Below are 26,911 nucleotides of genomic sequence, written 5' to 3'. Positions count from 1 at the left end.
AGAAAGTACTCAGATTTTCTATTTTCAGTGGTCACACACCATATGAAGTGTGTAAATGTTTCCTAAAACACATATTATTTACAAGTGTTAAATATTTTTCACAAATAGTGGCAAAGATGTATTGGACTCTGTAAACTTGGAAAAGTTATTTCATGGAAATATGTGTCATTCTATAGTATGAGACTAATTTTATCATGAAGATGGAGAAATTTATGAATTTCAAATTCTTACTAACCCCAACAAAAAAATATCTTGAATGGAATCATATAAGGCAATTTCTGGTATAGGTAGAAAATATATTAGCAAGACACTGGACTGGAGTTTAAAAGATGAATTTGATATATATGTGGCCTTTGACTATCTTGCAAGACTACTTGAAGTTAAGACATATCCCTGCCCTGTCAATGACACAGATGAAACTCATCAGGAACCAAACACCAACCTGGAACAGATTGTGAGACATGAATTAAAGACTGTAGCCAGCTAGGTAACCAGGGAGAACATGTGGAGCTTGCTGACTCTGGCTCTCAATGACCCCCCTCCCGCTCCTGCAAACTGTCTCTGTGCAGAGGCCAGCTGCCTGGCATGCTTTACTACTTCTCCACATCCCACCACAGCACAGAGCTGAATATTCTGTGGGCTTCACAACCCTACACCACCCGGTGGCTTGGAAAATAGGAGCCAGTGTTTATACACTGAAAATGCTAATTGCTATTCTTTATAAAATCTTGTAGCTTTCTATCTTTCCTACAATCCCAAGAGCTCATACTTTAAAAGACCAGGATGGTAGGGTAGAAATAAACTGCTATACACAGTTAACTGTTTTATATGTTACACAGTCCAAGTTAATTATGTCTCTTCTCATTTCCATATACACTGTCTGAAATGTCAAATTAAACAGAACATCTTGGACTAGATCCTTTATTTTCTCCTTTTTATGAGATGTGTTCTAACTTAGGAAAAAAGTTCACAACACTTCTGGAAAGTTCAGTTGGTAGCAGAGATGGACAACAGATGGCCACCCTGAAATCGGACCTTGAAAGGTTACTATGCACAAATATGCTGAGGGAGTCCTACTTTTGGGATGCCCTGAAAATCCTTGACCTAATATGAAGCCCAAGATGCAGTTCAGAGTAGAATAACTACTATATGATTTCCTGTCCAAAGTAAAATGTACCGGTTTTAACTAGCTACTGACATTCTAAAGATCTTTTTGAAAACAAACAGATAATCCCAAGAAAACACAAAGTAAGCTTCCTCGATGTTAACCTAGACTGCAATCCATATAGCTTCAAGCAGTCTGTAAAAGCTGGTGGTCTAGCGAGCTTTGTGCCTGTTTGGGCTACAGAGTGATAGATATATGCTGCTTTAAAGAAGGCTTCAAGTTCAGCACTTTTTGTTTCTGCAGGAATTTCATTTCTAAGAAAAAGTTTCTCTTTTACTTTTAAAGGAGCAGCCAAAACCAGTATTTAAATGATAAATGTTATGTGTAGTAAGCGTTTTATCAGGTAGATTTAGTTCTCTTAACTTTGAAACAGCACTGGATTTCCAGCTGAACCTGAAAAGATGGTAAACACAATCTTCTAAGTGCCCTTTGATAATGTATGCTTCACTGCCAGTCTTTCATACCCATATTACAAACTGCCCACATTCCTGCTTTGATGTCAAAGCTGAGAGATACTTAGACCATATTATCCAGACTGAGCAGGTATGAGATGTGTTTATCATCTACAAAGTTAGAAGTGATTCCAGTTTAAGCTGACAGAAAAGAAACCAGATTTAAAGTGATGCACTAAAAACACAACAAATGCACTATCCCACATTTGGGATAACTACAATGGCTGCTCTATTTGGAAGGCTTGACACTAAGAGAATGAAAACCACATGAATTATTAGTGTATCATTGTTCCACTGCTTTTTCCATTCTTAGAACGATCTTTTTCATAGGATGGCATCTATGTCTTTGACCACACTTGACCAGAAGCCTCACTCTTATGTTAAAAAAATTATTTTTAGACCTGTAATAATTTGCCAAGAACAGAGGTACTCCAGTTAGCAATCAAAATGGTTTAAATATGAATGCAACCCATAGAACAGTAACAACAAAAATAGAACAAATTTTCTCAATAAAAATAAGCCAGTCGTTAGAAGGTCTCATTCTGCGAAGGTATTTTCAAGCCCTAGTGGAATCCGCCAGCTCTGTGTTCTACTTCATGCCCTCAAGAACCTTATGAAAAGGAGTCCCGACACAACAGAATGACGTTTGCCAAAGTGTAATACTGGAGTGACAGAACTGAGGTTGATCGCTATAATCACATTCCTGTGTATTAAACTGTTACATCTTAATTATTTATATAGCTCATTGGTCCAATAGCATAAAAATAGAGAACAGCATCTCAAAATTTATCTCATTTCATGTTCAGAGATAAAAAGGTTAACCATTCTTCCCATTATTTTCTGGAGGCAAGTCCTTGTTTACACAGTCTGATGGCAATCACACACTGGTAGTTTCCAAAGCTACTGGATGAAGAGGATGCTGAAGGCCATCACTATACAGCATACGGCAACATAAGGACTCTTGCGCTCACCTGTTGAAAAATGGAAAACATTCACCTTAGTTGAACGAATGACTAATATGGATATGATAAGGTTACTACTGAGAGATGAGAAAACAAGGAGCCAGAGGCAACATAAAACAAGCTCAATACAAACTGGTTAACAAGGTGTGCTAAAACTGCCACCCAACACAGGGCAACAAAAACAAAAAACATTCGTATCACGTGCTGTCTCCTTCATGCCACAGTGCATGGAGGTTAAAGGACAACTCTGGAGTGGGCCCTAACTTTCTTTCCAACTGACTATGAATTCTGGATTTTGAACTCGGGTTATCAGGCAAGTGCTTCTTCATGCTGAGCCATCCTGCTGGCCCATCCCAAGATTTTATTTTATTTTATCATTATTGTTTTTGTTACTTTGTGTAGTTTGCAAGTGTGAACTATGTAGACAACATCACATCTCAATGTAAAAAGGCTGGACATGGCTAGCTGCCAAGCTATTTCTGAAAGTCCCAAGGCTGTGCCCATGTAGAATGTAGGAGAGAGCCAAAGAAATGCTTTCCAGCAACTCAGAGAAAAAGGATAGTTAGTTCTATTTCTGGGAAAAAAAAAAAAAAAAAAAAGAATTTCTACTTTAGGAATCCAATACACAGCATTCAGCAATATCTTCTTTATATCATGATATCAGTTCATGACACTTGTAGAATTTAGAAGGCACACATATGTGAAGACCAGCAAGATAGCCAATATTATCCCATTAAAAAAAATTGGCATAAGCTCCCAAGATGATGACTACTTCTGATACACATGGTACTGAGTCTTTTACAGTCAAGCATTCTTTATTCAAAATGTTTAGAATGAGAAAGTTTCCATTTGGGAGATTTTGGAATACCTGACTAGATTTCATTGATTGAACATCCCTAAAAAGCTGGAAATTCTCTCAAGTCTGGAATATTTTGGGTGTCATTTCCATTCACAAAGTGGAAATCTCAATATTTCAATAATTTAAAAGTAGATGTTAAACACAATAACTTCTTGAATGAGTCAATTCCACATTCATATAAGAGTGTCTGTATTTGACTTTCCTTCACCTCATCTAGAGATCTGATGTTGGCTTGTGAAAATGTCTTGGCAGCACATAGACCCTGTAAGGGGAAGTCACCTCGCTTTGTCGCTGCTCCTTTAGTAACTGTAAGCTGTACTGATTCAGAGGACAGCAGGCGTAAGAAAGAAAGCAGCAGTCACATGGGAGCATCAGGTTCTTTGCAAGCCTAAGGGATGGCTCTGACTAGCCTTACTTCTTCCATGATGTCTAAACTCCACTTCCCTATAACTAGGCGCCTTAGTTTACCTTAGATCCTCATTACCTGGCTCTCAGGAATGTCAACCTTGACACCCTCATTAACTAAAATTCTCAAGGTCACTGGAATGTTCAGAGCCTCTTCACTGAGCTCACACTGATATGTTAATATGTTTATGTCTATTCAAAGCCAAAGTTACAAAAGTATCACATATAGTTTAAAAAACAGACATTTAGCCAGGTTTTTTTTTTTTTTTTTTTTCCTACAATCCCCTTTCAGGAAGATCAGCCAATCAATGTGGTTCACAAATGTGTCCTCAAATCTAAACAAAACCAAACAAAAGGAAAAAAAAAATCCAAATTAAACCATATTAAAGCAAAACAAAACCCACAGATTTGGTGCTCTCCATTTTTTTTAAAAATTATTTTTGCCCTTCCCCCTCTCCACAGACTTTTAATGGACTGCCTTCTGTTAAAGGAGGATCTATACTGAAAATGGGCTTTAGAGTAACATGAACTGAAAAATTAAACACCACACTGGTTTGCAATGCTAATTCATTAGGGCTAAAGTACCACAAAGCACCTCACTGCTCCATAAACTTTAGGTAGATGTATAAAAGCCTGTTATTATTTTCAGGGCTGGTATGTTCATTGCTTAGCATAGTCATACTAAACACCCAAAGGGAGCAATTATCCTTGTACTGAGTTTTCCATCTGCTCAGTATTAATTCTTGAGGAAGTTCTTTTCTTTCTCTTCTCATGACTTAGAATCCTATAATTTACAGATGGGTTTCATTTTCATGTTTTTCATTTTCTTAAAAGAGATTGCCATGTGGTAGAGCTAAACATCTTTAGTTGAACTTGAGTAAGAATGTTGCTTCTTGTCAAGTTGTTGCTTTGTGCAGTGAATGGGAAACAGTTGCTGTCATGTGATATCTAGTAGTATAAGATGATCTGACTGTTCTGTTAAAATCTCATCCATTTTGTGTTCAAGAATAGAGAGGAGCAAGTACTTGAAAAAGGTGTCTCAGCACCAGAGTTTTCAAGGCTAGTTTGCTAAAATAAAACAAATGCTTTCATTCTTGTAAGAAACACTTTTAAGTGAACCATTCAGAATGGCGGTGTGTGTATGTGTGTGTGTGTGTGTGTGTGTGTGTGTGTGTGTGTGTATGTGCATATAAATAAATAAGCAAGCACAAAGAAAAGGAATTTATACCTAGGCAGAAAAGCAGCATGTTTGAGGAAATCATTAAGACATGTATATACTACACGTCTGAAGCTTTAAGCTACAGCCCCTTCTAGTCATAATTATGAACAGAAAGGACACTTGGGTTGGCTATTAAACAGAACTGTCTATATGTCTAATTCCTACATAAAATGGACCTAAAAAGGCGCCTTTATGTTTTCTTTTGGAATTGGCAACTTTCTATGATGGAGATGAAAACTCAACTCCTCAGTGCCAGATCTCTGCTGTCTCTCTTGCAGTTATACTCAGGTTCTTAACTACCTTGTTCTCGGTAATACTCTTGGTTATATATGCTTTCTTTTCCAGGCTGACTTGACTCCTAGGCAGTTTGGTTTACTTATACTTAGCGATGAGCATTAGGTACTGAGGGTGGTGATCTGTTTCTCTTCTTGGTTCTTTTTGAAGTATTAAAGATTTCTGTTATTTTTGGGTTTGTAGCCATTATTCTTGACTGAGTGGCAGACAAGTCTCTATACAAATCCCTGTAAATCTAGGCCAGTCCTTTTCAATACTAGCATCACTAACATCCTGGACTGGATAATTTTATTGGGAATGGCCATATACATATTGAATGATGCTTAGGGAACTCAGTAACCTATATTCACTATATGTCCCAGACTCTAGTTTTGACAATAAATTGTTCAAGGTATGTCTAACTTCATGCCATGGAGATACAACACTGTTACCTACAAAATTCATGCTTAAAGAATACAAAAAAGAAATGAAAACCTCAAAAAGGTGCCCCCCCCCCCCCCAGGGCTTCTCTGTGTAGTTTTGGTACCTGTCCTGGATCTCACACTGTAGACCAGGCTGGCCTTGAACTCAGAGATCAGCCTGGCTCTGCCTCCCAAGTGCTGGGGTGAAAGACGTGCACCACCACTGCCTGGCTAGAGTCTCAAAAAGTTTTAAGTGACAGGGTTGGGCTGTAGGCTGAACACATATGCTAGAGTCCTAAATATTCCCTGAATAATAATCTCTTGTCTAGGCTACACATATTCTTTTGCTAATTTAAAGCCAATTATATTTCCCATGATAGAAAGATTCTCATGCTTCTTTCCATAGGAAAGAAGAAAACATCACGAAGAACACAGAGGAAGCAAAACTTCATGTTAAAAACACACTTAATTGTCAGGGGACAATGCTTATTTCAGAATGGCTTTGAATAAGGTATTTTTCTGTGAAATCCTTTGTGCTTATCAATTATCCAGAAGACTTAGAAACTTATGGATAATTTAGCATTAGACTGCTAATTTCTCTTAGGAACTTGTCTATCATCTAAAAGTCCAATGGAAGAAAACCTTTTCTAAAAATTAGTTGAATGACTAACAAACAATGTCTGAACACTGAAGACCAATTTATACCTCAACTGTGCTTAGGAACATTACACTGATTCCCAGGTCTTTAGAAAAATGTCCAAGTACTGTTGAGCTTAGTTTGTAGTGTGAAACTTTCAACAACTTTGTTTCCTGTTACACACCATCTTCAAAGCTTTTTATGTCTCTGAGAAGATGGAAACAGAAAAAACAAAAACAAAAGCAGGAGAACCTAGGAATGAGGGATTGTTTCCCTCAGGAATGGGATTTGTATATCCTTAATCCTAACTCAAGGGTTTTGGGGCATGTAGTCTGTCGCTAAACTAGCTAAAAAGACAGATGTATTTTTTACATTACGAAATTAACTATGTTTTGACAGAAGAAAGTAGTTTCACAGACATTCAAGGCTAATAAAATATAAAAAGATGACAAATTAATATATATATATACACACATATATGTATTTATGCATGTATATATATCATGCAAATAATTCCAAGGAGGACAACAAATTTCATTTTCAGTCTAAGTACAAATGCCACAAAGTATTTTTTAATTAGACATGTTAACAATGATATAACCGATTATTAAAAATGACTAGTACTTTTGAATTGCATTTCATTTATTTACTGATCATTGAATTTATGTGACCAGTGTCAGGTGTGAGGATAAAATAAGATGCTAACCTGTTGTATCACAGGCATACTTAAAAGGTAAATAATCTTACTATTTCTATTAGATGTGCAGCTCATCCTAGTTACTCAAACAGTGTCATGAGGTTGCTGAGATGACAGAGAGGGTATTGGGACCTGCTGCCGAGCCTGCCTCTGCAGGAACCACGTGTGGGAAGGAGTAAAGTAACCACTACAACTGTGCTCTGAACTACACATGTACAGTGCGACATGTGCACCCTCACACAAAACAAAACCTTAAAAAACATAACAACAAAAGCTTTAAAATTCTGATTTGTAAATTAACAAAATAGAATGCATGATCCAAAAGAGCATGGTATAAACATGTACTACAGACACTGTCTAAATTTGCTGCAAGTCCAGAGACACATGGGATCTGATACTTGATTTCAATGTTAATTCACTAAACTTCAAGTTCCTTATCGGTTTCCGAAGCAGAAAAGTTATATTAATTACGTAGTCATTTTGAGAAAAGGGTACATAGACAGTACTAGAAGATTTATTTCTTACAGACTATAGCTCTGTGTTTTATCATTTTTCCAACCTCCTGTTAATAAAACATTGCAAAGTCCCCCATTACACCTAGTTTTAAATAGCAGAAAAAGGATTGGAAGAATTCCATAAATTCTTGCAAAAAAGGGTACAGAGGATTGAGAAGCCTAAAACTGACATTTGATTGCAATACATATAATATAACCGAAGTGACCAATAATTTACAGCTGAAGAAATGAATGGAGATAGACACTTACCAATTCGGGCACACTTCCAAAATATTCCCAATAGTCTACACAGGATAAAAAAAGAACAAAACAATTCCTGATTACTGGGAAAGCCAGTTCATTCCCGTCAACATCACAGAGAACAATAATTCTACATACTGGATTTTAAAATCTGCGTTGGACATGGAGCCATCACTTATATATGAAAGCAGGACCGCATACACCATGAACCACTATTGGACAGAAGCCACTATTAACTGGACTGTATGTGTCTCACAGGTCACAATTAGGGTAAGTTAATGTGAAAGTGGCGAAATTTATACAAGGACTTACTGAATTAATTCAATTAACTTCAACTTTCTCATCACTTTCAAAAGTAGAAAAATTACTTGTTAATTTAAGTAATAATTTTGAGAAAATGATACATGAAGATAGTTTTTAGGTGAGTTTTTTATAATATACTAGAAGATTTATTTCTTACAGAATATAGCTGTGTTTCATTAATCTGTAATTGTATACACTAAGGTAGTCCTTACCTGTGCTCGACAACAAGGAAATTAACATGTGTGGTTACATTTTTAATATAATGAAAATTATTAGTTTAGGCAGAAGTAAGCATGATTTTATTAAGTGTGACATTTAAAATATATATTCTAGGAATAACAATTAAAATGAAGATGTTCTTTTTAATGCCACGAATAAAATAATTATGAATTAAATATACACACATAAAGGACATCACTTATTTGTAATACATAAAAAACAACAGCTTTGGCAAAAGCAAATGAGCCATTAACAGATAAATTAAAAAAAAAAAAGAACAGTACAGCTACCATTTTGCTGGTTTGAGAATGATATTATACATACCTATATTTATCTATTTTTGTAATTATGTTTATAAATGGTATACTAATTAAGACAAATCAACCTTACTTATTCCTTATATGAAGACTGGATCAATAAAATCATAGAACTTATATTTCAGGGATATTTCTATACTTTTTCCTTCAAAGAAAGATCGTTAATGAATCATCCCATGTGAACAGCAAGCTAACAGGCAAATACAATTCTGAAAATAATCTAAGCTACTGCCAAGGCCAGACTGTGCTTTAACTCAGCCCTACTTACTGCTGTGGGGCTGTAAGGATGCTCTTCATCTCTTTATTAACAGTCTCCATGCCCGGAGGACTTTATGAGGAGTAAATGATTATACAGAGTCCGTGTTCAGGAATGTCAGGACTAAAGGACCATAGGACAGAACTCTAGGTACTACTCAGAACTGGCTTATTCTTTACCGAAGAGTAGAAAACTGAGGTCACCCATGCAAAGCCATGTGTGTTGATTCTAGGCACCTATGGGTCACAATAAACACTAAAGATTTGAAGCTACTCTGGTTGACTGAGTTGAAGGACACAGTGAAATAGCCAAAGTGCCTTCATGGGAAACTCAGGACCCTGAACAGTTTGAAATCATTAGACCACAAAAGGCAGGTCTTTCCAGGTTTGATATTCTAGAAATAAGGAGCTTTTTTGGAATCCTAACCTGGACTTAGTTCAGACCTATCAAGCATCAGTGAGTTTCCTAAGACATGCATCTGTAATATCTAGCGTGCTGTTTATTTTATTGTTTGAAAGGAATTTTTAGTTGCTGAAAAGCACTCCAATCAGTTGCTTAATTTCTATGGCTTGAATGTATCTGCAGCAGCTGATAATGCTATTAGGGTTAGGAGAGTAGAAGGAAGCTAGCTAAGAAGCAGTCTTTCCATGCAGCCCCATTCTAGACCATTTGAATCAGCTTTTAGATAATGGGAATTAAATTCAAATAGTGAAGTCACCAAAAATGCATCACATCAGATATCTAAGTAACTCCACCTAAGCATGGTAAACACAACAACAAATTTATTATGAATCTCAGAGAAAACATGTAAAGGAAAGAGAATCTAATAATTACCTTTACAGAAAAGTAGTTCTGATCTATAAGTAAAATTATTTCTAATCACTTTAGCTTATACTTTAAAATGTATAAACAGGAAAGCCTTTTGGGGGCCTTTCATGTAGGAGAAATATACTACTACTCAACCTGTTCTGGAAGGTTGGTAGCCCTGATAACTCCTTGATCAATGTAGCATGTTACGGATACATTCCTACTCCCAAAGAAAAGAGGGGCAGACATGTCCACATGCAACTTCCTTTTGAATGAAAAATTTCATGACAGCCTAGAAAAGTAAAAATACTTGATTGGAATTTTAATAGTGACTACTCTGTAAGAACTTCTGTTTTCCTAGATCTTACTAATTACATTAGAATTCCAAATAACTGATTAACAGAATAAAATGCTAAAAGTCATGTACAATAGGAGCTCAGAGAAGAGGGTGGAATAGGGAAAATCATGTTTACAAAGTTAATGGGGCATTGTGATAACAACTGATAGATATTTAACATGTTTCATCTTCAGTTAGATAAATCTTTGGTCTGCTTTTATTCAGTAGGTGAAATATCAAGCCACACTCATGGTAATTTACATTTGATGTTGGTGAGAATTGACTTGACTGATATCATTAGTAACATACCCAGTTTTATTTCTGTCCAGGAGGCTGGGTGCCAAGGATCGGATATAAGCACACGTACATATAAGCAGCAAGATTACAGTCAACAGACTCTGAAAATTGAAAATGGCAGACTATAAAGAGAGAGAGAGAAAAAAAACAAAAACAAATTAATATCACAAGAGAAAACTTTGTATACAAAAAATGCCAGACAATTCCACATTACAGGCAAACAAAAGATGTTGTACAACATGCAAACCAGTACCATGAAGTCTTTCAAGATATTCTTTTCTTGCATTCTTTAAGGTAAAGAATGCAGGAGATGCAGTAGAAAATGTCAATTCATGAACGTGAATGTCATGGATTCAAAACGTCTGAGCAAAGTAGACTCAGTATATAATTAACACAGATGTTCAAGGCATGCAGTGTACAAGACAGCAAACAGTGTGCTGTCCACACACTGCCAGTGGCTGGCTCTGTGACCCCAGGGGATCATTGTGCTCTTAGTATTCATTTGGAACTTACAAACCTGGGCACAGCCAGGGAGAAAGATTAAATACTGACTAAAGTTTCTTTCAGCTCAACTTTTTGCTTGGGATAAGCATAAATTATGAAATAATGTTCCAAGTCTTGACAAATATTAAGATTATTAGATGCTGGTGAAAGAAAAGTACCTGCTTTTCCTTTTCAGCTATTTGTTATGGAATTGTTCCTTCCTCTACTGTAAAGTTTTAATAGGAATCCTATCATATATTTAAACAGGCAAACAGGAAATCATACATTTTAAGTGTAAATAAACTGGAGTTTGGCTCATTCCATCAATATTCAGGCCCTGTTCAGGAGCAACAAGTGTCCTAACTGCTGAGTCCTCTTTGGACTCTCAGCTCAGCTCTGTCAGGAAGTCTCCAGGAATCCAGCTGTCCTCTGTATTTCACACACGGTTCTTTTCATGGCCTAGGCCACTCTTGAACTAGAGATCCTTCTGCCTTTGCCTCTCAAGTGCCAGGATTACAGGTGGACACCCATGCTTTTCCTTAGCAATCTCTTCTCTGTCCCTCACATAGCAACTGACACTTTCATTATACAAGTCACACCCAAAGTGCAAACACTGCACTATCAGACTGTCAATTTCTAACACCTGGCCACATGTCTGAGCATAGTGCAGATCCAAAGAAAAGATGTTTCACTCCTAACAATTCTAAGAAGTTGTAATAGCATCATGGTATACGATAAAAACTCTTCCATTATTAGGCACTTCCATTAGTAGGCACATAAAATACAAGAATTCCACTCAGCAGTTAACAGTATGCCTATTTAGTAAATTTAGAAGTAAAAATAGATTTCTTTTTTCTTTTCTTTTTCTTTTGGTTTTTGAAGACAACATTTCTCTGTGTAAAAGCTCTAGATATTCTGGAACTTGCTTTGTAGACCAGGCTGGCCTCAAACTCCCAGAGAATCACTTGCCTTGCGCTTCCGAGTGCTTGGGGTTAAAGGCATGCACCACCATGGCCCAGCTAGATTTCTTAAAAACCAGGAGGAATCTGTTATAATTATTTTTCAAAGGTAAAACTGCTATTTGTAAATGAGCTTTACTTGAAAATCTCAGGAGCTAGTGAAAATGCTACAAATGTCAAGGGAATTAAGCCAGGTAAGAGGAGTACAGGATCAAATCGCACACATCAATAACCTTCAGAATTGTGATATCAACCAAATGAAAGACGAAACAGAAAAGACAAGACTATAAAGACAGGAACTAGAAGAAAAGAAACATCTTAGGAGGAGGAGGAGGAGGAGGAGGAGGAGGAGGAGGAGGAGAAGGAAGGAAGGAAGGAAGGAAGGAAGGAAGGAAGGAAGGAAGGAAGGAAGGAAGGAAGGAGGAAAGGACCCCCAAACCCCAACAATCACCTTGATACACATAGAAGGCCACTGTGTAGAATTAGGATAGACTGAATGGAACACTGTGAACTAACCTATAAAATGAACTTAATAACAACACATGACTTATGAAACAGGCAGCTGATTCTCAAGGTTAAATGTGAAAAAATAAGCAACGGACAGGAGAATTTTAAGAAGCCCTGTCAGGCATTACTAAAATTATTTTTACATATTTTTATAATTAAAACATTACTGAAAAAAATGTAAGGATTGCATATTACTTACCAACACTGTTTTGTGTGTGCAATTTTATGGATTTGTACTTGCATATAGAGACCAGAGGTTGAAGCTCAGTATCTTCCTGCCACTTTCTATCTTCGTTTTTAAGGCAGGCTCTCTCATGAAACTTGAACTTTGCTAATTCAGCTAACCTGGCTGGACAGCAAGTTTCTCAGTCTTCCCAGCCATGGGATTATTGGCCCACTTTTGAAAATGTAGGCACCAGGGGTTGAATTCAGGTTCTTATGCTTGCCCATTAAACAATCAACCAACTGAGCCATTTCCCTAGCCCCACTTACTAATATAATCAGTGACAAAAATGCTTATATACAAATATACTATCCACTGTAGGTATTGGCAGACACAATACAAGATCTCAATGCTAGTAGTTTTAGCCCTCTAAACACTGATGCGAAGTGGAAGAATGAGGATGACCGTGGATAGATTTTATTAGTGAGTGTTAGTTTTATGGTCTGAAAAGGATGAAGAGAAACATTTGCAATCGCCATTTTAATGTTTGTTTTCCTGTGTAAAGAATTTGTTTACGTACATGGCAAAGGTGACATTTAATATGTATTGGCTTTTAATTAAATTTGGTTTTAAGTTGGTGTCTGTGAAAACAAGTGGTAACTGATATAAAAATTATAAACAGAAAACATTGCCCAAATGGTTGTCTTTCAAACATCATTTGACCCATACACAAATATACTGACAGTCTTTTCCACTAGGTAAACAACGATATGCATATTTAAGGTACATTGGGAAATGAAGTTGACACTGAGGATTTAAAGTTAGAGTGCATGAATCTTTCCGTATTTGGGGCTTATAACTAACAACTACTACTGACATTCATCTGGTATTCTTCTTCTTTTTCAAAGTAATTTATTTTATGTGCATTGGTGTGAAGGTGTCAGATCCCTGTAACTCGAGTTACAGACAGGTGTGAGCTGCCACGTAGGTATTGGGAATTGAGCCCAGGTCCTCTGGAAGAGCAGCCAGTGCTCTTAATCATTTTTGTAGCAACATAATTATTATTATCTTTATGTTATAGATGACACACACACACACACACAACAATTATCCAGTTAGAAAAAGATGGATACTTTCCAAACTAAACAGTAATATATTGTAGCAACTGCAAGAGATTGCTTGGAACCCTGGGGATCAAGACAGGTTTTCAAAAGGAAAAGCTTTAATAAGAAAGCAAATACACGTCAATCCACAAATGATTTCATTTGCAAAACCAAGAATATGGTAGGCTCCAGAAGAGATCAACATGGCAGGCAGCATGTCTGTGTGTGTGTGTGTGTGTGTGTGTGTGTGTGTGCAGGGGTGGTGGTGGTGGTGGGTGGTGGGTGGTGGTGGTGGGGAGTGGGGGGGGGGGGGGGGGTGGAGAAGTGTTGGCTAAGAAATTACAGAAATAATTAATAGACTTATATTTAAACAAAGGATTCCAGTGGTAAATGGTTAGTTTTACAATGTAGGTTTACTATCTTCCTAACAGGGTATCTAAATTGAGGATTTTATCATGTATCCCCCCTCCCGCCAATGTCTTTAAAAATAAGGTTAATGGTAAGACACCAAAGCTGGTCTCTCACTGATTGTGGGTGTAGGGGAAAGTGGAGTTGCCCATGAAATGCTGAGTATGCAAAAGCTCATCTTAGCCTTCTTTTTACCTTCCTGTGTTTGAAGGTTTTCATAATAAAAGATAAAACAACACTCATCATCATGCCTATTATTAAGTGGAATGTGTATATATACACTTGTGTGTGTACAATCATTTACAAATGAAAGCTGTTTACATGTACAAAATATATGATATATACAACTTTGCTCTGGGATTTAAGAACTCTGTATTTTAAACAAGTATTAAATAGTAAAGTCTTTCAGATATACTTAGACTTAGGTCAAAAGAGTGTTTTCTACAATATGGACATCAGCCTGTCTGTCACCTGTAACATTTCTCCTAATGCTTAGCATCTGCTCTCTACTAATACAAACTTAGTCTCTGGGTTAAGAGAAACAGATGTCCTTATTTAGTAGAAAAATAAACGAGACTTTCCGTATGAAAATGTTAATAAGGGAAGAATGGAAGCTAAACAAAGGAAGTACATGATAACAAAATAGAAAGATGCAAATTTCATTAATGACAGGCATTACTGAGAAAAACTAATGTAGATTAGACCACTGAGGACACTATTTTGTTAATTATCCAAGAGAAGTCCACAACTATTGTGAATTTATATTTACTTGTCAAAGACAGTTTGGAGAAATAAGCAAAGACAAAATATCCTGATTATGTCAAAGGCCTAGGCTGTGACAGTTCAATGTAATTTCTATCTAGTATTCACATCTATCACTACCTGCAACTCCAATGTTCTATCAGGAGCCTGACTTTGAGGGTGCTCACACCTTGAACAGGGCGTATTGTTCTAATTCATTCTAAGACATACAATATATACATTTTCAAGGTTTGTATAGCTGAGTACGTAAACTTGCTAACTGAAAACTCTAGATACTTAATTACTCTACAACTTAAAATATTAATTATGAGACATGCTAATTATCAAGGAGTCCCAAATATATATGCTCTTGCATGCTAATTTGCTAATTCCTAACTGTTTTTGTTTTTGTTTTAACCTTTAAAAATCCATGGATAGTACAAGTAAATTTAGATAGTTAAAGGTATCAAATTAAATCAAAAATCCTTCACAGATTTCTGACCTTTTCATTCCTAGAGCAATGGTTCTCAAATTTCCTAATGCTACAATCCTTTAATACAGTTCCTCTTGTTTTGGTGACCCTGCAACCATAAAATTATTTTCGTTGCTACTTCATAACTATAATTTTGCTACTGTTATGAATCGTAATGCAAACATCTGATATACAGGATATCTGATGTGATCCACAAAGGAGTTGTGACCCACAGGTTGAGAACCACTGCCCTAGAGTAACTAGAAGATGATCATTCCATACATATAAAGAGACTCTAGCTCCTTTTCCACACATAAACATGTATTTATGCAGATTTTGTATTTAATAGGATGCTACCATAAAGGACAACTTAGAATCAACATTTCCCACGTAAGATGTTCATTCTTTTTAGCAGTTTAGGGTAGTGCCACCTTTCCTGATCTATACTTTAATTTCTTACATGCAAAAAAACTCCACATTTGTTAACCTTCTCTGATAGGCACACTGTCTCCAAAACTTCACTCTTCTAGTGATGTGCAACAGCCACACTAAACCATCTCTTCTAGTGATGTGCAACAGCCACACTAAACCATCTCTTCTAGTGATGTTTAACAGCCACACTAAGCCATCTCCTCTACTGATGTGCAATGGCCACACTAAACTATCTCTTCTAGTGATGTGTAATGGCTACACTAAACTACTCTTGCACAGGTGCAGGTGTTCCTTAATGGCTTGGTGGTGAGAGATGGAGAGTACTGGAAATCCTGAGTTAAAAGTAACTTACACATCATATTTTAGTTCTACTCACCTGCATTCTATAAAAGTTGAACAAATTTGTATTTTCTAAAATTTCCATAAAAAATTTAGATAGCTCACATCTCTTAGACGAATTGTGAAATATGATGAATATAAACTTATGACCCAATTAAGTATTAGGCTCCTACTCTACTAAAACTTCTACAAATCTGGAGTCTTAAACCAATACAAATCTATTTCTACCTTGTATTTCTAAAGTGCCTTACAGCCCTCTGACATTCTGACACATACGTCACTAGTTCTGTGGCTATGACCCTACTCTTCTCATCTGTTAAATGTTCTTGTGACTATATTGCCCCACAAAATTATCTTCCAAATGAAAATTTGGATGCAAAGTCTTGTCACATATGATTAGAAACATACTCGTGTGTATGCACGCAAGCATTGTTTTTTCATAGGGTGCATTCTATCTACCATATCTATAAGTGTTTCTTTTTCATAAAGAAGTATCAAATGACAGACCCTTGAATCAGGGCTGCTGTGGCATTCACTGGAAAACAATACCAAACACAACTAATAGTAACCTTACGTTGGGACACAGAAACCCTTCCTTGACCTTAGATCACTCAGAGCTGTGTTCTTAATTTTAGAACACTGTATTAGCGGCTCCTAAATTATTTTCCTCTTAAGTTCAATTATAACTATCAACCATAACTAACCAGAGCTTCCAATAGCTTGGAATAACCATGTTAGTGCCCTGAGTTAATATAGCCAGATGAGAAGCTACTTGATAATCTTCCTGAAGAAAAGCACTGTAGACAGAAGGTTTAATGCTGGGGGATGTCTTTCTGTATGCTGTGAATATATGTTGTTCCCATTGGTTAATAAGTACACTGCTTTGGCCTATGGCAAGGCAGCTTAGAAGCAGGCAGGAAAGGAGAGAGATAGGAAGAGAAAGGCAGAGTCTGGGGAGATGCGAGCCAGCAGCTGAAGGAACAACATGTAATGGGACACAGGTAAAGCCACAGAACGTGGCACAACATAGATTGATAGAAATGGGTTAATTTAATATATAAAAATTAGCTAGCAAGAAGTCAGCCATAGACCATACAGTTTGTAAATAATATTAAGCCTCTGTTCATCTGAGCTGTGGGACCGAAGAAACCTTCCGACTACAAAGCACAATTTCTTAAGTAGTGAAATAACAAAAGGGTCCACAGGCATTCTTATTTCTAGAGCCATTCCTGAACGCTAACGCTATATCCACCAAGTTTGGATACGGGACCTTGCTCTAGAATTATAAATAACAGCAGCCTGCACATTGTTAATAGAACTTTTAAATTAAAAATCTTAAACCACCTCTAAACATTGGAAATATAGAGTAGGGGTTTAGGGCCAAACAATACATAAGTACAAAAATAAATCTTTAAAAAAAAAAAAAAACCCACACAGGGAAATACATACATTAATATGGTAGGCACTCTTTACCTATAATGATTGGTTATTGACAAGACTTAAATGACAGAAAGGCTGCTGTTTTAACTTACAATATTTTCATAAGTATTAGATCACTTTGGCTCCTTGCAGATTTATTTTTATCATCAGCAAAACAAAATGTTCACCTTATTTGCTGAGTAAGAGGCTTCTTTGTGTATTAGTCTTAGAGCTTCAAATGATTATTGCTCACGTGTAAAATAATTTTTCACTGATTAATTTCCCCAGCTTAACTCAAGTACACTTTAAAATTAAGAGTTAAACTACAAGGATGATCCCAGCTAAGACTACATACAGAGGTATGTAGTCTGAACTGGCCATCTCCTGTGGCCAGACGAGACTTCCAGTAGAGGGGTTGGGACACCAACTTAGCCACACAACCTTCCACCTGTGGTCTGTCCTGCCTATGGGATATGCTGAGTGGCACAGAGATTGTGGGAGTGGCCAATCAATGACTGTTCCAGCCTCACACACATGCCATAAGCATTAGCTCACCACTGACACTGCCCGAGGTGCCAGGACCCAGAGGCTGGGTGGCCCAGTGCACAACAGGAGAGAAAAAATGTCAATGTAATGATGCCTAATGATATTGTGGTCTACTCAAGAGATGATGCCTAGCTCAACTGTCATCAGAGAGCCTTCAGCCATCATCTAATAGAAACAGATGCAGAGAGCCACAGCCACAGATTTGTCCAAGCTCAGGGAATCCCGCTAAGAAGAGAGAGGAAGAACTGTCGTAGCCAGAGAGTCAAGGACATCATAAGAAAATCCACGGAATCTGAACTGACCACCAGGGACCCCACATAGGACTGACTCAGGCCTTCTGCATATATGTGACAGTGTGTAGCTTAGTTCTCTTGTGGGACTCCTAACAGTGGAGCAGGGGCTGTCTCTGAGTCTTTCGCTGGCTTTTGGGACCCTATTCCTTAGCCTCACCCAGGCTTAATACAAGGGGATGTGCTTATTATTACTGCAACCTGACATGAATGTTTTGTCAATATCCATGGGAGGCCTGCCATTTTCTGAATAGAAATGGAGGAAGAGAGGGTGGAGGGTGGATGGGCAGAGGAGAGGTCGGGGACACTGGAAAGAGAAGGGAAGGGAAACTTTGGTCAGGATGTAAAATAAATAAATAAACTAAAAAAATTTTAAGAGTTAAACACCGAAAGCAAAAATTCAAAACACTAGCTACACTTGTTTTACATAAAACTAGTTTATTCTTTTCTCAGGGCAGAGAAGAACACAGAATCAACACCCCTAACCTAATTATGATAAAATTTATACCACACTGGGAAAATGGGTCAACATTTTATAATTTACGAATTTAGGTCAGGTCAGCATTTTCCAACTAGATTTTATTTAGAACTTCGTATGTACTGTTGTCTTTTAAAAATGGGAACCACAAAAACAGAGATAAATATTAGCCTGCAAATACAAACACACCCCTATCTACAGCAGTGGCACAAACTGCTTGAACACATAACCTCTCCTTCAGAATCCAGAGGCTACTGCACATCTGGATTACTTAACACATACATCTATCATTGAGTAAATCAACATTTCTGTTTCAGAAGTGCACAGACTCACTTTCCACTACAGAACTTTGGTGGTGAGTCAAGCTACAGTTCAGAGTTCACACATCTCTGGCCATGCCAGTCGCTATCTAGTCCAAAGGTGGAACTAACACTTGATTAGTTGTCTAAAAAAAAATGAATTCATCATAGGATACCTCGATAAAATGACTAAAAAGATATTCTGAAGGGCAAAGAGCAAATCCTACTATGAAAAAATGTATTTTGCAATCAAGAAAAGACAAAATAGAGGCTGGTAAAACAGAAAAGCTGAATACTGGGAGCCAGCCATGTATCCCTGGCTGCTCACTAGAATCAATCAAAGCTTTAACACACAACAATGCCCCACATTTAGATTTAAACTATAAAGAAACTACAATCTCAGGAAACTCAGAAGGTTTTTATTGGCGGGTAAGCCCTCTGAGAAATCACTGCATCTACATCACATTCCTATTAACCTTGTGCAATGGCTTTCAGAGTGAAGCTCATCAAACAGTTTCCTAAGGTTATTTTCATAATACTAAAGACACATGCTTTTCCACTGTCCTTTTCATTGCAAATACAACCAAAATTATCACCTAGGCTTTTCTCCCACAAACCTGTCTTTACTCTTGGATTTCCTGTGTGATTAACGGCACCTCTGACAAGTAGACAGGACCAGGACACACAGTGACAAATGGTCTTGGGCAATATCCTTAATGGTTTTTATGTGTTAAAGTATATATGGCCTGTAACATCTCTAATAGAACACTGTATGCAATTATATTTTCTTACAACACTTAAAAAAGTAAAACTCAGGGATTAATAAGAAGTCCTATAGTTCAATACTACTACCCCACAACCTTGCACAGCCATTCGGCATGTACAACATACGTACAAATGCATACAGTTCACCCTCCAATGTGGGTTAGGCATCCACAATTCAACAAGTCACGGAGTGAAAAAAAACAAACAAAACAAAACTGGAAAAGGAAGTTGCTCATGTGCACTAACACACCAGACATTTCTCTTGTTACTATTCTGTAGGGAGACATGAAGATACATTTGAGGCCTGGCTTTACGTACTAGGTATGTGAGTCTAGGCAACTCAGTCACCCCACTTTTCAGTTCCTTTACCTGTCAATATCTTAGAAGTCAGGAGTTGAAAGAAAGACTACGCTTAGGAACTCCTTCTTTAAAACCGAACCTGATACACATCAAGTACTAGTAAACAGAAGCTTGTGTTTTGTTATTATTATTTTTTTTTTTTGAAAAAATTAAATCCCATCAATCTTGAGCTAACTTGATTTCACCTAGTATGAAGGACAGGATGAGGAATGCACCTTTGATTTGTTCTGTGAGCAAAGTAATTCTACTTCAGTTTCTTGGTAATAAGCAAGAAAGCATTCTCCTAGGTTTAGTTAACAGCTTATTAACCACATCCTTATGGTCAAGTGTATATCATTGTGCGGTAGATTGCACAAGAGGCTGCAATGGCCAATAAAACATTAACCCAGAGAACAAAAACGTTCCAATAAATGCTATCCCCTTTACCAGTGCTAATCGTCTTTAGGAAAGAACTCCAACTGATGCATAAACGTAAAGTAGGGAGGACTAACTGAGCTTCTGACTACGGTTCTAAAGGCTGTATACTGTAGATGATGCCGGAGCAACTTCCAGGAACTCAAATTCAGTCTCTCTTTACCACAGAAACCCGGGTTGGGGGTGAGGGGGTGAGGGGGGTCATGGCTGCATAGGAGATAACACACATAAGCTTTCCCTAGTACTAAGTTTATAAATGGCTTCTAAATTCACCTAAGTAGTGGTGCAGGGGAATTTGACATTTACCCTAACACTGGTAATATGCCTTCATACATACTTTTCAGTATCCATCAGTGATTTCTACTTTATCTATGCCCTGGCCACATGGGGCTTCCCGTTCCTTGCCTTGAACTTTGTTGCTGCTCTTTTGTGATTCTTTTGGCAGTGCAAACTTTTCTGAGGTCTAAACTATTAAATAATCCATAACACAAACGTGATATCCCTGTGAGGGTGGTGGTCTGCAAGGAAGGCCCAAGCCAGACATTAGTATGAGGAAGCACATGAAGCTCCTACAAGACAGATCCACCTCTGCAGGGAACTCAAATCATTAAAAACATCCATTTGCAAAGGAGCACCATTAGAACTGAAAGAATGGTGTAGGAGAGCCCCATCTCGCCTTGGATTCAACAGGTAAAAGGGACGGTGCAGGACCTACACTTGAGGAAAACCAGCAATCCATTAATTACTTCTGAAAGATACGGGTTGGGCGAAACACGGAACACATAAATAAAGGGGGCGGGGAAGGAAACTGAAACTCTAGCGTTTGAGAGAAGATGTCCACAGAGATGTGTAACCGAATGGTGGAACATGCCACCGCCATTGTACTAAACAACGCAAGGCGATCTCTTCGCGAGAGGCCTAACCCACCACCCGGGCTCTCGGCCTGATGCTCCAGGATGAGCATCAGGGGCCACATGACTCCTCGGCCCGTGCAGCCCGGGGTCCCGGAGGATCGGGCTCCCGCCGGGGCTCCCGCGCCCCACAGCACCCGCTCCATCCCCACAGCCCCGCGCGAGCCCGCAGCCCTTCCACCAAGCTCCACCGCGGCCCTGCAGCCTAGGTTCTTACCATAGTGAGGCCGGTGCTGGTCCAGCCACATCACCCTTCCGGGCCGGGGCGGAAGTGGATGCACGCCCGCTGCACTTCCCGCTCTCTCCAGCCGCCCGGTTGGGCCTATCGCGGCGCCTCCGCCCCGGCTGTGCCATTCGGACTCCGTGATAGGCTCCCGTTACCGGAAGAGGCGGGCCTTGGGCGGTGCCTCGCAAACCACGGAATTAGCGGACTCTCTCATTGGCCGCGCAAGTTTATCGTTGAGTGCCCACTTTTTTTTTTTTTTTTTTTTTTTTTTAGGAAACCGGAAGTGGAGTCACGGAGAGGTAGGGTCCGGAAGTGGCTGCGGCCCTTTTCCCTAAGCAATGGTTTTTACTTGCGCTTTCCTTTTGTTTCTTCCCGTTTCAACCTCCTGTGGTTCCCTGCCATTTACCGCTAACGCTACTGAGTGCGCGGCGTCTGCCCTGCTTGTGACCTCTGAGCCTTGTGTTTGTGGACCCCAAGGGATGTCAGGGTTTCCTAAGGTGTGCACCTGTTGGGGTCCCTCCTAATTTTCTCTTTTTGTAGTCATTTGAGTTTTCAAGAGTGAGAGGCGCGTTGGAAATATGCTGCATTACTGTGTGATGGACACTTGTATTCAGAAGGCTGTGCTCAGTGTCCACCACCCCCTCACACCCCCAATAACTTGCCTTTCCAGGCCCCCTCCTTTTTGTATAGTCTGCATCCGGGCCTTAGACCTTCTAGGCCCCGAAGAGAGGGAAAGAACTCTATGGTAGCTACTGGAAAGTACCGGCCCCTTGCCAAGGGGAGTAATTGGCTTAGTATAATATCATTAGGTAAGACACTCTTTTACCTCTAGTTTTCCTTATGAGTTTTGTAGATGTGGGGAGGGTGTGTTCAATTATATGTAGTTCTTGGAATGATTTTGAAGTCAGGCATTTTTTCACTCTTTCAAGTGTATCAAAATTATGGAAACCCTGTGTATCCAAATACTGGCTTTTTTTCTTAGGCAGTATGGTTTTCTTTTTTTTTATTCAGAATGTTACCCGTTCTTTAATTTATTGGCCTAGAAGATGTATAGAAAGCATGACTGAAGGAAACCGACATGATACATTGATTTATGAGCTCTATTCAGCTGAATCAAGAGAATCCAATACTTAGGGCAACACATTATTTTTACTTAGTGCTATATGTGATTTTTTTGATACTGTATGGTTTCAGAGATTTTGTTTGGAATTATAACTAGATTTTTAAAAATAAACTATTCTCATTTGCTAAAAGTTAGTTAAATATTGAAATTAAGGATCTTTATTATTAGTGTTATTGAGACTGCAGCAGAGGAAGGGGTGTTTCTTTGAATATTTTCATGGGGGGATAGGGAAGAGGACAATAGGAAATGATACAGTACCTTCCCCATGTTATTTAATAATTTCAAAATTGTTTGTGTTATACCTTACTGTTCAAGTTGAATAAACAGGAACGTTTCAAATGTAGTTGTAGAAAATATAATCTGCAGCTCAATAAATTTAGCTTCTGTAGTAGTGAAAAGTGTTGGTAGATGTTATAGATGACTTTATTCATGTCGAGATTGATATGTGCTACCCTATGACACTCCAGATTGATATTTCTGTATGAGCCTATGTTTCAGGCTCTGGTAAAGAGCACAGGAAGCTAAAGTTGTTAGAGATAGTAATTTGTTTGTTCTGTTTATGGACAATTTAGGCCATAGTTTCTTACAGATCTTAACTTGAGAGTAGTAGCAAATGCAGTTTGTCAACTGTTAAGTTATCCATAGAAGTACATACTGTGGAGAAATAAAGCTGAATCCATGTGTGTGGTATTTATTATTTTCATGTAAAATAGCAATAGCAAAATTAACCTAACATACTAAGATCTGTGAGGAAGCTGCAAGGTGGTTAGGCAAACAGAGACCCTGATCTTGATTTTGATTGCCAGTGATGGATTTCTTCCTCTTCCTTTCCTTTCCTTTCCTTTTTCCTTTTTCCTTTTTCCTTTTTCCTTTTTCCTTTCCTTTCCTTTCCTTTCCTTTCCTTTCCTTTCCTCCCCTCCCCTCCCCTCTCCTCCTCTCCCCTGCCCTCCCCTTCTTCCCTTTCCCTTTCCCTTTTTTCCTTTTTCTCCTTTTCCCTTTCCCTTTCCTTTTTCCTTTCCTCTTTTTTCTCTCTTCCTTCTGGTAGCTCAATGTATATTTCTCATTTAGAATCCTCTTGGGTCATTTTCCTCCTAACAGTAAAACCTGACTTTGTCATTCCATTTACAGACATTATTGTCTTCTCTGCATCTGGAAGAGTATTTTCAGTTTTCATATCATGATATCCCCAGAGTTGTATATAAAATGATATATCTGTAGTTTTCTGCAAGAGTGCATTTATCTTTCCTCACTGTTGTGAGGATTAAATGAGTAAATACAAGTAAGTAACTTACCTGAGTGTTTGGTACACAGTGTTATAGTGTACCTTGCATGCTCCTTCTTGGGTGGAGGGCTAATGATGGAAAAATGGTTCATTTTTATATATTACGTTTAAAAATTAATTTGGTTTCTTATACTGCCAGACCCCTTTCTCTACATTTTCTCTTTTTTCTTGATTTCTGATATTGATAGTATTTTTGCTTTCTTTTTACTTTAGTTACTTGTTTATTACTACTCATATGTATTACTGGGTTTTATTTTTATCTATCTATCATCTATCTATCTATCTATCTATCTTTTATTTATTTATTTATTTATTTATTTATTTATTTATTTATTTTTGTGCTTTCTCTGATTCTTAAACAAATACATAAAATGAAGCTAAATTTCTTTGGCTTTGATTGCTGCCTTCCTAGTCTTTATGTATTTCATTCTCTACCTAGATCGTGACATGCAAATTTTTGTTTTAATGACTTGTTATTTCTCTCATCTTAATACATGATTCTAATTGTCTTCTGTACCATGTGAGCAGCTCTTCTGTGTTGGCCCCTCACCGCTGAAAATGTATGCCTGCTTCAAGTTCTTCTCTTCCTGCTCCCGGGAGCACCTCTTAGCTGCTGACTAGTCTGCTGTCTGCAGTAGAATTGTACTGACCACAGACATTGACAGATGGGGTCCTCAGCAGCTTGGCAGTCCCACATCCTCTGACCCTACTCATGCCTTGTTGCCATTGCCAAACCAGCATCATTTCACAGAATATTGACACAGCCACCAAGTTCATTGAGGCTGGGCCTGCTACAGTTGGAGTGGCTGGCTCTGGGGCTGGGATTGGGACTGTCTTGGAAGCCTCATCACTGGTTATGACAGGAACCCTTCTCTGAAGCAACAGATCTTCAGTGAGATTCTGGGCTTTGCCCTCTCAGAGGCCATGGAGCTCTTTGGCCCAATGGCGGCCTTTCTCGTTCTCTTCTGCTATATGAAGTGGCTGTCTCCACTTCCACCTCCCATAGTTCTTTCATGGCCATGCTGCCCTGTGTGTTCCTTTTTCCTGTACCTCCTCAGGAAGTCTGGGCAATGTGCTTAGCTCAGGGTTTGATAGAACACAAATAAATACGGTATTAATGAAAAAAAATGATTCTATTAATCTTTTTATATTTCAACCTCATTTGTTTATTTTTCCCAGAAACTACACATTTCTGTGTAGTTCTCTTTTGTCCCAGTTTCTAGTGTTTATGGTTTTATGTGTTTTCTTCAAAACAACTCCTGCTCCCATACTGCACTAAGATTCTCTTCTTAATGTCACCAGTGATCTCCAGATGTTGATGGTCTCTAGTCATGGTCACATTTGGCCTATCAATTGTTCACTTCCTTCTCCATGATGGTTTTTGTTTTTAACTTGGTCTATGGACCATAGTCACATGCTTTTCTTCTCCTGGGTTTTTCCTTTTAGGCTTGCTCTGCTGGATCCTTCTGTTCTTTGCAAACATTTGTTGTTGAAGTGCTCTATTGCTTATTATATTTTGTTCCTTTCTTTTCTGTCTCCTTTAGATGATATAAAGACTTTTAACTGAAATGATTCATATATCAATGATTTACATATTCATATTTCTTATTCCTTTTTCTTTACATGCTATTCAGCTATCTAGTTGTCTACCTGAACATTGACATTTAAAATTAATTTAAAAATACTCTCTCTCTCTTTCTCTCTCTCTCTCTCTCTCTCTCTTTCTCTCTCTCTCTCTCTGTGTGTGTGTGTGTGTGTGTGTGTGTGGTGTATGTGTGTGTGCGCACATGCCTGTTCCTCTATATGTGCATCATATATATGCAGGATCCCATGGAGGCCAGAAGAGGTTGTTAGTTTCCTTGGATCTGGAGTTAGGCAGTTGTGAGCTGCCCTATCTGAATGCTGGCAGCTAAACCAAGGTCCCCTGCAATAGCACGTGCTGTCAGCCACTAGTCTTTTTTTGAAGCCCCTCTTTTTTCATTTTGAAAGAATGGTGCAAACATTTCCTGTCATAATTAGGGTTTCTATTGCTGTGAAGAGACACAATGATGATGGCAACTCTTATAAAGGAAAGCATTTAACTGGGGCTACCTTTAAGGTTTAGAGGTTTAGTCCATTATCATCATGACAGGAAGCACGGCTGGAGAAGGAGTGGAGAGTTCTATATCTGGATTGGCAGGTAGCAGGAATGGAGAGAGACACTGGGCCTGGCTTGAGCATTGAACCCCAAAATTCAACCCAGTGACATTCTTCCTCCAACAAGGCCACACCTCTTAATATTGCCATTTCTTGGTGATGTAACATTGAAATCCACGAGCCTATGTGGGCCATTCCTATTCAAGCCCCCACAATCTCAATGTGAGCACTTTGCCTCCCAAACCTATTCTATATATTTTCATCTTGGTTAGTGGCAACAGTGTGCAGCCAGTTTCTGTAAGTTAACTTTGAAATTGAGCTGGGTGGTGGTGGTGCACACCTTTAATCCCTGCACTTGGGAGGCCGAGGCTGGTGGATCTCTATGAGTTTCAGGCTAGCCTGGTCTACAGAGTGAGTTCCAGGACAGGCAGGACTGCTACACAAAGGAAGAAACACGGACTCCTGCCTTTCTTTTATATTCTGCTAAGTCCATCACCAAATTGTCTTCACTCTATGAAACATACCTGGAATTTCCCAGTCTCCACTGCCTTTCATGTTAGTACACTGGATTTCTTTTATGTTGGCCACTGTAGGACTCTAGGTTTTTTTTTTTTTGGCATGGATTACAGAATTCATGTTTTTACTGGTTCCTTTTTTTTTTTTTTTCAGTCCT

General features: G+C 38.3%; 2 protein-coding genes, 1 non-coding gene and 1 pseudogene across 5 annotated transcripts in view; 2 read left to right on the top strand and 2 right to left on the bottom strand.

Annotated features, from left to right (window-relative positions):
* Positions 1-1,992: 1,992 nt before the first annotated feature.
* Positions 1,993-21,768, bottom strand: Tmem167a (transmembrane protein 167A). Its single transcript, XM_036207458.1, has 4 exons — positions 21,689-21,768; positions 10,395-10,504; positions 7,856-7,890; positions 1,993-2,588 (listed from the first exon to the last, which is right to left on the bottom strand). Exons 1-4 carry the CDS (start codon positions 21,689-21,691, stop codon positions 2,518-2,520), a joined length of 219 nt encoding a protein of 72 aa, XP_036063351.1. The 5' UTR covers positions 21,692-21,768; the 3' UTR covers positions 1,993-2,517.
* Positions 9,875-10,009, bottom strand: LOC118596631. Its single transcript, XR_004946735.1, has one exon. It is a non-coding gene; the product is annotated as a small nucleolar RNA U109 (small nucleolar RNA).
* A 192-nt stretch (positions 21,769-21,960) lies between the features above and the next one.
* Positions 21,961-26,911, top strand: part of Xrcc4 (X-ray repair cross complementing 4) — a 258,828-nt gene continuing 253,877 nt past the window's right edge. The window contains exon 1 of one of the 3 annotated variants that reach the window (XM_036207307.1): positions 21,961-21,996. The gene's annotated coding sequence lies outside the window, so the exon portion shown is untranslated. The other 2 variants (XM_036207308.1, XM_036207306.1) reach the window with 2 other exon arrangements.
* Positions 24,661-25,182, top strand: LOC118596556 (annotated as a pseudogene).

The sequence above is a fragment of the Onychomys torridus genome, chromosome 15 (genome assembly GCF_903995425.1).
Source record: "Onychomys torridus chromosome 15, mOncTor1.1, whole genome shotgun sequence".
Taxonomy (NCBI): Eukaryota; Metazoa; Chordata; class Mammalia; order Rodentia; family Cricetidae; genus Onychomys; species Onychomys torridus.
This window is presented reverse-complemented; position numbering and strand designations above follow the sequence as displayed.